Below are 14,230 nucleotides of genomic sequence, written 5' to 3'. Positions count from 1 at the left end.
CACTGCTCTATCAGGGTTTTCATTATTCGTACCAGTGATGGAGACTTGCAGAGCTCAGTGATGGTTTTAGGCCAGAGCTTAGTGGGTTATATCCCTTTCCTACAGAATATTTTGCAATCTTACCCTGTTGTTTTTGGCCCTTGTATAGCCAGAAAGTTTTTAAGCTTTTCTCAGAAGTCTGAGTTTGAATGGACAGCTTCAGAGAGATAAAGCTCAAACAAAGCCAGATCTTACTTTCATTCTTCTTTCTATAATTTGACTTTAATCTGATCTTGAAAAAGGGATTCTGCTGAATTTTAGTAGCTCAATAAGTAAGCAGAGTAGTCTTGTTCTGGCTTACAGATGTCACGTGAAGACAACTAGAACTGAAACTGTATTTTTGAGGGTGTTGTTTAGAGTGGAAGTTACCAGAATTACAAGAAAAGGAGGAAAATGAGAGAAATATTTACTAGCAGGTGTTTAATTGTACATTCCCTTTATTTTTAGAGATTGGTTCAGTATCTTCTGATTAGTTGCTCTTCCTCTCATTTCCTTGTACTCTTATTCAGTTGATTTATTTAAAGGTATGTCAGTGCTGGCTGAAGCGAAACACTGTGCCTCCTCTTCCTTCTTATTGCTGACCGCTCCAATAATTCATTTTTTAGCTCATTAGCTAACAGGGGATGTGAACGGTGGTCCTCCAGGGGACTGGAATGAGGCCAAGTGATCTACTGCTGACAACTCTGCTCTTGGACTGGCCTTCCTATGGGGATATGAAACCTCAACCAAGGCGGGCTGTGGACCCCAGAAGTGTGACTGTGGCATCAGAGTGCATTTATGTTGTATTGTCAGGTTCTAAGATGGATGCATGCAGTGGAGCTGAAGCTGTTGTCCTAGAAAGTCCCCTTGTCATTTGAAATGAAATGGTTTGTGCCAGGAATGCAGAGAGGAGGTCTGTGGATGTTGGCTTTCTAGAATATGTTTCAGAAATGGTCCTTCTAAATTTCTGTTGTACCAGCCCACGAGGTATGGGCAAGCATGCTCCTCCTCCTACCCTTGTCATTAAGTGTAATTATCTGTGAGAAAATCCAAACAACATATCTTTCCTTGTACCCAGTTTGAACAGTTGAACAGGATCTTAATCTCATTCCATAGACAATGTCAGTGACATGCTGCCCCCAAATGTCTGAGACTTTTAAAACATCTCGGCTTTTGTTGGTAGTGTTCGCTGTGTTCCCACCACAGCACTGGAGTCTGGGGGATGCTCTCCCATCACTTGGTCTGGCTTGCTTTTGCACTGCTCCCATGCAGCACAGGGCAGGTGTGCTGCAACAAATTTGTAAAACAACAGCCTAAAACTCTAAAAGCTCCACCTGAAATCTCTGTTTCCACAGACTAGTTTATGATGAATAGTTTGTGATGAATAGTGATTAGAGGTGGGAGGCTGGTGTCACACAGTTTGAGTTTAAACAGAAGGGACTTCTCTTCCAGCCATGGTCATACGGCATCTGGAGGCTAAAGTTGCTCAGAGGTGGTCTGTGAAGATGGGGGGGGGGTTTGTTTGCAGACTCAACAGCACTAAAAAGATTGTGGTAGTTACGATGCAGGCAGAAAATGAAGTATATTCTGCCTTTTGGGTCTGTGGGCATATGAGAAATAAATCCCCATATGAGAAATTTCTCCCCATATGAGAAATAAGCCTGGACGTGTGCCACTGGTGTGAAACAGGGCTGACTCAGTCGCTTCATTTTTCAGTCTGGCGTGTTTAAATGTGGAGTGGGTGTGTTGGTTACACTCTCAATACCTCAGTACATACTTAAAAAATTGACAAGAATTTTATTAAACACTAGCTGGATACTGGTCCTAGAGGTGTTGTGATGCTGCAGGAGTGCACATTTTATTGTAAATAACTGTATGTGTGTCACTTCAACCTCCTCAAAGCGCTGCCACTGTATTTTTACCTTAAAACAACACAGCTAACAGAGGAGTTAAGGATCACAGTGGTAACAGAAGTCGATTTCTTTCCCCTCTCCATCTTGAGTACCTGAACTGATCCTGTTTATCAGATCCTGCCATCAAAGGTTAATTTGCGGTCTCCTAAATGTTTTCTTTTGTGTGTGTGCCTTTTAGCTTGCAGGAGTCATTCAAAGGTTTAATTTAAGCACAGCGCTTTTTGTGTTAATTATCTGTTTGCACTTTTTCTCTGAAAAAACCTGTACCTGTCTGTAGGGTGGATTGTCATTGGTGCAGAGAAGAGCATGCTTTGGGAAGCTCTGCATGAGAGCATCCAGAGAGGTCACAGTAAGGTCACTCCGCATGTACCAGGAAATGATGCAAAACTAATCCAGATTTGCTGTTGGAAGGATCTGTTTACATAAGTATTTAAAAACAGATTAGGGCTAACCTGACACTAGATTACTGGGAGTAGTGTAAACAGTGCTGAAAGGCGTAAACAGAGCTTTTCCTTTTGTGCTCCGGAGGAAAAAATATGTCACCAGTAACGAGTTGCCTTGCTAGATGATGTATATGGTTTTCACAGGCTGCACAGATTACCCCAGGTACCTTCAAATGGGGCTTTGTCTAGGACTAGATCTCTTAGATCATATAATTGTATGTTAATTTTTGAAACGGGGAGTGGAGGCAGTTGTTTGTAGTCCTCGTTATCCTGTAACATAATAGCATCCAGAAAGCTTTTGATAGTTATTTGACGTTTCAGGAGGAAATGGCGCTTCAAAGTACTGTTCTGATAGTTTGCATTTTGGAAAAACAAACAGAAGAATCCTCCATATGTCTTTTGCATTGGAAACACGACTCGGTTTTTGAAAGAGGAGGCACCTCTGCAAGCAAGGCTGTGCCTTGCAGGGGTTGCTCTGCTGTTTGAAATGCAAGCCCAGGTGCAGGAGGGGTGGCTGAGAGCTGTCAGTGCCATGCTGGTCACTTCAGGTTTCAAACACGGACATTTTGTACATTCTCTGTACTGTGTTTTGCTGCACACCTTAACTCTAACGTGGACACCATCTGCCTGATTTGTTTTCTTTCTTTCTTTCTGTTGATTGCTATTTGCTAGCATGCTGGTAGGCAGCAAAACCAGGCTGGAGTGACGTATTCTCTTTGGCTTCTCTAGGGAGGAAAAAGAGCGCTGGATACGTGCAAAATACGAGCAGAAGCTCTTCCTTGCCCCGCTGCAGTGCCTGGAACTTTCTCTTGGCCAACACCTCCTGAGGGCTACAGCCGAAGAAGATCTGCGCACGGTCATCTTGCTCCTGGCCCACGGCACACGGGAGGAGGTGAATGAGACCTGCGGAGACGGCGATGGGCGCACGGCCCTGCATCTGGCCTGCAGGAAGGGAAACGTGGTGTTGGTGCAGCTTCTGATCTGGGTGAGTGCTTGCTCATCGCACGCTCTGTAAAGATGGTAAATTACCCCCCCTTCCGTCTGTTGCCATTGGTAGAAAGTAAACAACAGACTGAGGAAGGAGAGATTTCCTTAGCACCTATTGGAAGTGCCATTTGAAATACCTCGGTGACTAATTTTGTTCGAGCTATAAGACACTCCCCGTAGAAACCTTTCTGTGTGTAAGTCACCAACGTTCTGCTCACTTCCCTCTCTCTCCCCTCCCTTTCACCAACCTCAGCTCAGCTCCAGCCTTCCTGGCCTGAGCTCGCTCCCTCTGTTGTAACTCTCTGTCTGCACCAGAGCTTCAGGTGGCATCTCTTCTTTCTCCAGTACGGCGTTGACGTGATGGCACGCGATGCCCATGGGAACACCGCATTGGCCTACGCCAGGCAGGCTTCGAGCCAGGAGTGCATTGACGTTCTCCTCCAGTACGGCTGCCCCGACGAGCGCTTCGTCCTCATGGCCACTCCAAATCTGTCCAGGAAGAACAACAACAGGAACAACAGCAGTGGAAGGATGCCCACCATCATCTGAGGAGCTCACTCGTGTATTCGCTGACCTGAATTACATCCGCGGCCTCATATTCCTCCATTCCCATCACGGCTCTGCTCTGTGAGTCCAATAACTTCCCTTTTCCCTTTACCCTTCGGTGCATCCCTGTCCCATCCAGAAACAGCACATCTGGATAGCACGAGGGGATGAGAAGGAGCAAAAGGGGCTGCAGAGAAAGCAGTTGTTTCAGTGACAGCTCTCGAACGATGGAAACAGGACAGCAGAAGCGTGCGAGAGCGCGTGGGTTCTGTAGGACACGGCGCGTGGCACGGGACCATGGGGACAGTTGTCCCTGGGCACAGGCTCTACAAGTGCAGAAGGCAGGGGTGGAGGGAGGTGAGAGCGGGAGCGAGAGGAGAAGAAAGAAGAAATGGTAACTTTCCATAACTGACAGTTAAGCACATCAGTACATTTCACCTCTACCAAACGGAACGGCTGGATTTCATTCTCTTCTCTGAAGAGCTTGACGGCATAAATCAGAAGCAAGCACAGAGTTTGTCAGGTTTGAAGCTCCTATGATGGTATGTGTCAAATCAGTTGTAGCTAATCTGTCCAGGGAGAATACTGGCTTCATTACACTTGTATAGTTGAGTTCTTCCAGCATTACCGCTGTTTAATAGAACATGATTAGTCATCACGGAGAAAAAAGCATATTAGCTGAGGAGGTAGTTACATGGCACGCTTCGGTGATTGCTTGGATGTGATTGCAATATTCTTAGAAGCATCATATTATCTCAGACATGTTCTTTCGAGCCCTTGGAGCCCTCCTTTCTAAATTCACTGTCATAATTTAGTATCTGTTTAATTTTTCAGTCCAAAGAGAGGAAATGAGTTGCTGAGTGTTATTTGACTGCAGTCTCCTTGGTGTAAAAACAAAATGGAAAAAATAAATAAGAGTAACTATGAAACACAAAAAGGAATAATGAATACTGCTAAGGAAAAGCATTTCAAGTACATTTAGTAAAATTAATAAATGCATTAAAGGCTAATATTTTTCCAGCCAGCAGAAATACGTTCTGTCATTTTGCCAAGGTAAACGTGTTGAGTTTTTGGTCACTCCTGTGATGCATTGCCTAACTTATACAGATTTTGTATTGTGTCTTTAGATTATATGTATGTAAAATCTATTTGAATAAAAAAATCATAAATATGCATTGATTTTTTTTGTACAGAAAATGACACCTCTGTTAATTTATAAACTGTAATGGATGTGAACTAAATAATGTGCAACTAGTTAGGATCTGTGGATTCCAGATCACTGTATGTTGAAAATATCCCCAGCAGTGAACTCTATTTCCATTGCAAGCCCTTGAGGAACATATCAGAATGAGATTATGGCACGCTTGGCATGAAAAAAGTATATATATATATATATATATATATATATATATATATATGTATGTATGTATATATATATGTGTGTGTGTATGTGACCGTTTAGAAAGGAAAAGAGGCTGTTTCTCAGCACTGTAAATATATTTTACTTCAGAAGTCACGACGCTTTCACAAGCCAAGACGAAAAGCCATAGTCTGGATGTGTGCAGATCAGACAGGATTAGTTTCAGGATTGATAGCCTTCACCGAGGCGGGCAGGGCATGACTGCCCTAACTCTGAACCTGGCTGCTTTCTGGGAGAAAAAGGGCTTGTTGTAGCCTGGGCAGTTCATTTGAGTTCCAAGTTTTAATACTTGACTTGATTTTTATTGTTTTATTATTATTATTGTTTGTATTACCAGACAGATCCTGGCTTGTGCCATTTGCTTCAAAACCAGGTTTCTGGCACAGGGAAGCAGGCTGTACGTTTTTTTGGCGGACTGAAAAGTAATTTTTAAGTGGCATATGGCAATGTGGAGATGGGGGAAGGGTATATCACAGAGAAAGTTGAAAACTCAACTGAATTAGATGGCAAAGGAGCAATTATGTGAAGTCAGTGAGGTGCACACAGCATAGTAATTTGGAAATCTACCTGCTCCTTATGTATTTCCCAAGCCTTCAGTGTTGTTCTTCCTTGGGGCTCTGTATTTCATTTAATATACGAATGGGAGGACGATAGCAATTGCTAAACAAAATATAGGTCGACACAAAATGAGAAGGAAAAAAATTATTCTGGGTATCTTAAGGAAGAAAGAAAGAGAAAATTACAGGTTGGGTATAAAATCATAAAGTCACAGAGGAAAAGCAAGCCCAGAGGTGAAAGCTTGAGAATACTGACTGGCTTTCCCTGTTCTGTGCTGTTGTCATTCCGTACTTTGATACTGTACTGACCTCTGACCATCGGGGGGTCTTTCTCCATCCAGCCTAGACTGGCTGCATCAGATTAATGCTACATCTGATTCTGTTCATGCTAGGATTTTATTTTATTTTTTTAACTTTTGAGGGATAATTGCTATTTCTCCATCATTCCCATGCAGCTCTGATAGTGATGGGTGGTCCCTCGGTGATAGGACGGCCCATTGAAGGTTCAGCTGAGCAGGATGCTGCAAGCCCCCATGTCTTGGTGCTCACAAGCTTTCCACCCGTTCCAGGGGGCACGGTGTGAATTGGGGAAGTGCAGCACATGTTCCCAGAGGTGCAGGCTGCCTGCTGTTCCCCTGGGAACACCCAGCATGTTTCTCTTGGAAAATCAAGTCCAATGTTTCAAATACGTTGTAGGCAAATTTGCCGCGGTTAAGTTCTCAATGCTTCTTCCATTTCAGAGCTTATTTTTTTCCTAATTGAAAATATTTTCTGTACATAGGTGAAGTGTTCTCTTCAGGCCACCTTTATGAGTGTAAGATGTGAGAAACAAGGACAGCAGCCAAGCTGTCATGCAGGCTTCAGGTAGAAGAATTGTACGCTCCTTTCATTAGAAGAATTCTGCAGGTGAACCTTGGAAAACAGAATTTTTTTAGGAGAGGAACTTCCACTGTATTATAGGAAAAATGATGTATCAAGCCTAGCCAACTAATAACCTCATACTTTAACTAAGCCGTGACACAGTTGCTTTTAACCTAAACATAGCTTTCTCTCGGACGTATCAGCATTGGCAGTGATGATGTCAAAGCAGTGCTCTCATAGGCTGTGCTTGGCTTCCCCAGGGAAGAACTCCATCAGCCGAGCCCCGCTGTCCTTGGCTTCTTGCCATGAGGTTTCGGGACTCCGTGCTCTTTCCAGGCGGATGCGTTTGTGCTTTGCAGAGGGTGTTCTTGAAGCCATCCAGGTGCAGAGACAGGCAGTACATACAGAGGCTTTGAGAACCTGCAGGAGTTGTTCTGTCTTCTAACCTGTTCATTTTCAGGTCTTCGTTTTGCCTTCAAGCCCCCCTCTTGTTGCTTTTACGGAACCCACTTGTCAGACTGCTTACGCCCTTTCGAGCACATGATGGGCGAATTAAAAACAAATTGAAATCCAGTCAATAAGAAATCCCAGCAGAAATGCATTGACTAAATCTGTTAGCGTTATCTGAGGGAATTGAGATTGTGGCCGTGTTTCTCACCGAGCGCCCCACTGAACCCTTTTTGTGATCCCAGATCCTTTTAAATCCCACTTCCTCTGCACTTTATCCACCGTGACTAAAACACTAGATGGAAGTGTTTGCTATTAACGTCAGCACTTTTCTTCTATTTACATCGGGCTAATTGCTGTTGAAGAGCAGAGGTGAGCCGAACGCGTTGAATCTGGCAACTGAACCTTCACCTGCCGGGAGTTCAGTAGGGTTTACTTATTCCTCTCCATTTTCTTGGGAAGATACAGTCTTGCCCATTCAGAGATTTGGCCGAGGGCTCCCATTGCCAGATTTCTGGTTTCATTGCTAAAAGGGAGCAGAAGGAAAGCTATTTCTGGAGAATCTTGGTATACCCCAAGCTGAGAAGACCAAAAGAGCTAGTTGAAAGGAAGAGAGGGTTTGTAAGCATTTCTACTTGGGTGTAGTGTATAATAACCGTGTAAACATGAATATTGTTTACTCTGCTGTCTTTCCCCATTTCCTTAAATTATGTGTGTTAGTGCACGGAGCTTTAGCTGCACTTGGAGATTTCCCCTGGCAAGAAGAAGCTGTGTAATGTAAAGAAGGGAATAGAGGTGTGAGTGCAGATGCATTCTTAGCAATGATCTCCAGCACTGTAATGTAGTATAATTAGATGATACGGTTTTCAGATAGCTTCATCTTTTATATTTGTATGGAGATCGGGAAAAATGAAGTAATTTGTAGTTTCTAGTGTAAAGTAGTAATAGTGGAGACAAGCACAGATTTCACAGAGGGTTCCTTAGGGCCCTTCACAAATGTCTCGGGGAGCCGTGTTTGCACCTTAACAGGGAACGGGTGTTGGTTGTACTTGGAGTTACCCAAGGGGAAGAAGGAGAGTGCTGGGGACCAAACGTGGGGCACTTGGTCTGGATGCATGAGGACTTGCCCATTCCCATTTCATCGTCAGGACTGTTTGTTTCCCCCTGCTACAGCTGTTAGCACATGGGAGATCTCTGTCTGTTAGTCGTGGATCCTCTGTTGAACATCTTCCATTTCAGCCGATTCGTAGGTAAAATTTCTTGTAGGACTTTTTTGGCTATTCTTGTGTTTGCTGCATTGCAAACTCAATACCGCAGATTAAAAGGTTCTGCAAAGAATTTTGACTTCTAAGTTACCAAAACCAACAGTGGTTTTAATGATTTTATTAGAAGGACATCTCCTGTTTGAATAAGTATGGAATAGAGCAAACTATCCAAAGCTGTAGGTAGGTAAATCTGTTCTAGTTTTTGTTTGCTTTTTTTATCTTGGGCCAGTTTTTAAAGTGAATATTTGGTGATTTCATCTCATAATGGTTCCCTTGAGTTGGCTGAATAAGTCTCACATTTTAAACGGGGTAGGAGAGTTTTGGCTGAGATTTTCAGAGCTGTCAGTAGGTCTCATTTTGAGGGAAGGGTTGCATGATCTCTGAAAACGAGATGGCTTTTCTTCAGTGCCACCCTCAGCCCCAAACCACTACTCATGCTTTTGGTGATTTTGGTCCCTGCGTTTCATTTCAGGCTGAATAAACTCCCACGGTTTGCTCTTGTTCCCTGAGTGCTTGGGGGACGTTTCTTAGGGGCAGAGGGAGGAAAAATCTTTTCATCTTCATGCATTTCTCCTCTCTCCAATCCCTGTAGCATATTCAGGCAGTAGCGGTCGGTCCTGCTGATGTGCAATGCTTCAGCTTTCTCTTGGCCATGAACTTCGGGGCGTGTATTTGCTTCCAGTCCTAAGAGTTGCCTATTTTGCGATGCTTTGGAGCTAGTAATGTTTACCTGTGTGTTATGTACAAAGCGTGAAGGGGGGTGGGGGGCTTATCAAGGTCTAATGGCATGCCTTTGGGATGACCGTGTTGCTTGCTGGCAGTTGAATGCACCATCCGCTCTTTTGTGTGTGCCACGTTCTACAGAACTGATCAGTGTGTTTTGCTTCTGAGAACTCATCCTTCTGTCCTTCCCACCTCCCTCTGCCTGTTGTTAGGGTAGCTAAATAGTGTGAGGGCAACTGAGTGGGAAGCTCAGAGCAGCCCCAGTGCCTCGTAAGAAGCTGGAAGCGCTTCCCTGGTCTCTGATTGCCAGTTGAAGGGAGTGATGCTGGGCTGAAGGCAAGCCCCAAGCCCAGGCAGTACTGAGGAAGGCTCTGGGTGCAGTTTGTCAAGTAGTTCCCACATCTAGAAGCTCAGTGACTGAGCTGAGTTGGTCATCAAGTGCAGTGAAGTCCTAAGGTAAAGCAGCGTATTGCATGGATGTCACTAACCAGATTAACTAAAAGTGCTTTGCATTCGTGTGTGTGTGTTTCTGTATACACATATGTGCTCAACATACCTCTATCAGCCATCCTCTAAGTGTCCACGCACACATTTACACATCAGTCACAGCCCGAAGCTGGAGCCAGGTTTTCAGTTTGATGTTTATAAACAGGCACATTTCCCAGTTTGGCTCAGGCCAGCCATTTTCAGGAGTGCAGGAGGGCTGCACAGTGCCACACAGGGCAGAGAGATGCAGGAGCTGGCTCTGGAAAGCTTGGAGTTCACAAAGATACCTGGCTCAGAGCAAAAATTGAGCTCATTCAGATGGCAACAACTCGAATTCTGAAACTGGGACTGAACTGGCCACTTTGCCTGCGATGGGAACTGCAGCCCAGCAGCCTGTAGGCACAGGGGGAGGAGACATGGATGGGGATAAGGACAGAAGACTTGCTTCCCAGAGGCCCTATCTTTTTTAAAAATTTGCTCAAATTTGTGGCTGAATTTAAGCATGGGCCCAGGGGCTGCCCTCCTGCACCCGATCCAATGGTGTTGTGGGTCCTTCCTGCACCTACAGCATTATGGGGGAGGGAGACGTGGTGAGATGTTGGTGAGGAGCAGGGCACCTCCTCATCCTTACCCAGGTGTCTGTGGCCATTGAACTCTAACATGGTGCTTTGAGGGAGCCATAACCATCAGCTGACGTGTGCTAAGGCCTCGTGTACCGACAGCGCAGGGAGGCCTTTGTTCTCACAGCATCTCTACTCTTGCTTTCAGTTATGCTCATACTGGTGGGAAGCTTGGGCTGGGGTTCAGCACATCCTTACGGGCATTATCAAATCCAGGGCTGACTGGGAGAGGCTCGGATGCGCAAAGGTCATGGTTGGGTGTCAGCCCCACCAGCACCTCCGTGTCAGCCATCACCACCAGGACGTGTGTCCCATTTCTCCCTGTGTCCCCTTACACCCATGACTGATGCAAAAGGCCGGACTTGGTGTTCAGGGGTGCTCAGCCCCGTGTCGTTGCGTTCTTTTTGCTTTGTGATGCTTGTGTTTCTGGTTAGGACAGGGAGGAAGAGCACCCAGGTGAGTAGGGTCACCTGAGAACTGTGTTTGGGGTAGAGGCAGAGATACCTAGCACATGGCAGGCTTTAGAGCAAGGTTTGTTTGGGTTGGGTTTTGGTTTTTTTTTTTTTCTGTTTCTGTAAATAGTAATGTATAAATGATGACGAGACAGTGTGGAAATTATTAAAAAATACGTCTTTTGTTGTTGTTTTTATATTACCTCATTCAGCAAGTTTGTTTTACAATGACTCGATGCTTTATTTATATTGTTTGTACTGTAATTAAAACGATTGATAAACATTTCACTTTGCTTGTTGTTTCATATGATTTTGTTTTGATTACGTATGCCAGTTTGTATTATGTTTCCCTTTCCTCTCTCTTCGCATTGAGATTTTTGTGTCAGCTGTACAGTATTCCGAATTAAACAAAAAAAAAAAAAAACAATTAAAAAAGGAAAAAAAACAAGTTGTAAAGTACCACAGAGGGAGACTGCTATACTGTATAGTCTCTTTCTAATAAAGACAAGAAAACTTGTTCGTCACAGCTCTGTTCTTTGCGGTGTTATTGAGGGACACCTGCCCCAGCCCTGCTCCACCAGTATTAATGATGAGATACTGTCACTCCTCACCAGCAATAAAGATGAAGTATGATCCGAGACCTGGGATGTCAGAAGAGCTGGGAATGGTGCAAATTGATAAATTAAAAAGCAATAAGTCACCGGACTGTAATGGTGTATATCTAAGAGTTCTGAAAGCGCTTATGAACTAAGTGACAGATCTCCCAGCAAAAATACGTGGGCTTTCATTAAAAACAGCCCTTCTCCCCGAGGAGGGGAGAGCAGTAAACGTTGCACCTCGGCTTTAAGAGCCTCTGGAGGAGATCCAAGGAATTAGGCCAGTAACGGTTACATCTGTATCTGCTAAATTGGTTGAAATGATCATTTAAAATAAGAATAATAAAGCATCTTTAAGGTCATGGTATGGTATGGTCTAATCACTTCTTTGAGGGAAAATCACGACTCTCCATTACGATTCTGTGAGCGCCGAGTGAAGGGCAACCGGTTGACTTTTATTTACATTTGCAAAGATCTTTGCCTATGCACCATGTGAGAAGATACAGGGAATCTCAACAGACCCGAAGGGGTGCACTATAAGAGCCCTTGTGCAAGAAGGCTGTGACCAGAGCTGCTCTGGGACAGAGGGAATAGCGGGTAACATTCAGTCTTTTGTTCTTCAGCCCGTTAATGGGATAAAAGAGGTGGCTTCACATGCAATGGGGCTGAAGAAAAATGGAGAAGTTGAAGATCCGTGAGGATGCCGTGAAGAAGTTAGGGATGTTCAGGAATGAGGTTGGAGGAGCAGGGAAATTCCTTGTAGATGAGATGTGAAAAGGGGGATGTGGCAGCTATGGAATAAACCGTGGAGAGGAGCAGATGGGGAACATTTCAGGTTGGATATTAGGGGAAATCTCAGGAGGAGCAGTGCTGCAGTGGCACAGCTGCCCATGGAGTGGTGGAATCACCGTTCCTGGAGGTGTTCCATAACACTGGGGATGCGGCACTGAGGGATGTGGGCATGGTGGGGTGGGTTGGGGTTGGGCAAGGTGAATGGTTTTATGATTCTATGACCTTTTCCTAGTCCAATGACCAACACGTGGGGTCTAATTAGGGTTTGGTGAAGTTTCCTCCTTCTTGCTTTTTAATTCTCAGTGCTCATAAGAGGCTGCACCAGCAGTGGTGGGATGAAAAACAGCAGGATGGCTTGTGGGTTATTTTTTTTTTTTTCCTCTTTTTTCTGTGTATTTTGGGTCTACATCACTGTTCTGTCACGCAGCAGCTATACCGCTTTGTTCTTGCAAGGTTTTCCACCATGTTTAACCCCATCATGTGTCAAATCACCCAAGCAGGAGGTAGGTGCTTTTTCTGTTCTACCTTTCAATGGGGACTTGGAACGCGAGCGCTTGTTTTGGATTCCTCAGTGTGTAAAGCTGTGGAACCACTTCTCTCAGCCATCACCAGTCCTCCCCTTGTAAGGGGTGCAGTGTTTCATTTGGTGATGGGCATGGCTGCCTGTTCCTGCTAAGCACCTCCTGGGACCCGGCTGCCCACGGGAGATGCAGGCACTGGGAGGTGTGTGGGGGAAGGGGCTGAGCAGCATTACAGCTCTTTCATTTCATTTCTCACCTACCCCAAACCCACCCCCACGCACCCCTGGAACACTCTCAGCTGGTGGCATTCACAGATGCCTGGGAAGAAAAGGAAATATTCTACTAGAAGGCAACAGAGGTCGGAAAGAGATTTTGAAAGAAAGCTATTGCCTCCAATAATAGGAGCAGGGGGACCCCCCTTTTTTTTTTTCTTCTTTTTTTTCTCTCTCTCTTTTTTTTTTTTAAAGAACAAAGCAGTAATTACTGTGGGGACCAGACTGCCATAAGGCCTTGCTGTGTGTTTCCACCCATGCCTACAAAGGCTTTGCTTTGATGGATCCTGGGAGCAATCGTTCAAGAAACCTGCTCCGGAGCCCAAAGACTCCTACACTGGAGGTACTGCATGCTGTTAGCTCTCATTTAAAACCATCCCCTTGTCTGTTGTGCTGTTTCTTACTCATTTTTGGCCACGCACCACCCACCGCCTCACCATGTCAGCATCCACTCCTTGGTCTCCGTCAAGCATTGGTGGTCAGCAGGTGCCATTTTTTTCTGCATGGAGGAATTCAGTGACACACCTTCGCTTCCCGTGCATTTCCATGTCAGGTGCCATTCTGTCAGCCTCTGCTGCCATCGGTCACACGGCAACAAAACATAATGGGATACAATGGGAGGGTTCAGCCTCTACTGCTGTACAACCAGCATCCACCTCTGACACTGTGGGCTGACACCACAAAACAGGAGGCACTACTTCCAGAGCAGCCCTTGTAGTCACGTAAAATCAGGTAGAGAAGCCTCAAATCAATCAGAGATTCTCACCGTGAGGTACTTTCCTTTAGCTGTTGCCCCCCACCAGCTCAGGCTGCCCAGGGCCCTATCCATAGCCTTGGGCACCTTCAGGGTAACCCACAGCTCTCTGGGCAGCAGTGCTGGGGCCTCACCGCCCTCTGAGTGAAGAATTTCCCCCAGAACGTGGCTTTGCAGTGCACAGCTTGCGTGATTTAGCAGGAAGGACTGCATGGTGTCTGAGGGAAATGGAATTACTGCTGGGGAAACCTCCAAACGTGCCGTAGGAAAACCACAAACCACTTTGTATCAGCAATAGGACTGGAAAACCCACCAGGCAGTAATTTATCTCGCCTAATGTCCAGTAAAGCCCTTAATTGGCCAATAAATGTGGTCGCAATAACTGCACTTGACATGCAACGCTGCTGCCAGCAATTAGCACTTATTTATTTGCATACTGCCCTGACCAATCTGCGCTCCTCCATTTCCGGATCTGTTTGTTTTTAAGCCAGGGAGACTCCTTGTGTTGGCCAAAGAGAGGATGAGGAGAGCCAAAGGGATCGGAGGAGCAGGCCCAC

At 45.2% G+C, this 14,230-nt stretch overlaps 1 protein-coding gene across 5 annotated transcripts in view; it reads left to right on the top strand.

Annotated features, from left to right (window-relative positions):
* Positions 1-11,262, top strand: part of AGAP1 (ArfGAP with GTPase domain, ankyrin repeat and PH domain 1) — a 290,576-nt gene extending 279,314 nt beyond the window's left edge. For all 5 annotated transcript variants that reach the window (XM_010713236.4, XM_085228640.1, XM_085228638.1 and 2 more), the window contains 2 exons: positions 3,104-3,359; positions 3,707-11,262. In XM_010713236.4, coding sequence (XP_010711538.1) covers positions 3,104-3,359; positions 3,707-3,910 — 460 coding nt within the window. In that variant the 3' untranslated portion in view covers positions 3,911-11,262. The remainder of the gene's footprint in view (positions 1-3,103; positions 3,360-3,706) is intronic.
* The last annotated feature ends 2,968 nt before the right edge of the window (positions 11,263-14,230 follow it).

Source organism: Meleagris gallopavo, chromosome 7 (genome assembly GCF_905368555.1).
Source record: "Meleagris gallopavo chromosome 7, MGAL_WU_HG_1.1, whole genome shotgun sequence".
NCBI classification, from domain to species: domain Eukaryota; kingdom Metazoa; phylum Chordata; class Aves; order Galliformes; family Phasianidae; genus Meleagris; species Meleagris gallopavo.
The sequence above is the reverse complement of the archived record's forward strand: the minus strand, read 5'-3'. Positions and strand labels throughout refer to the sequence as shown.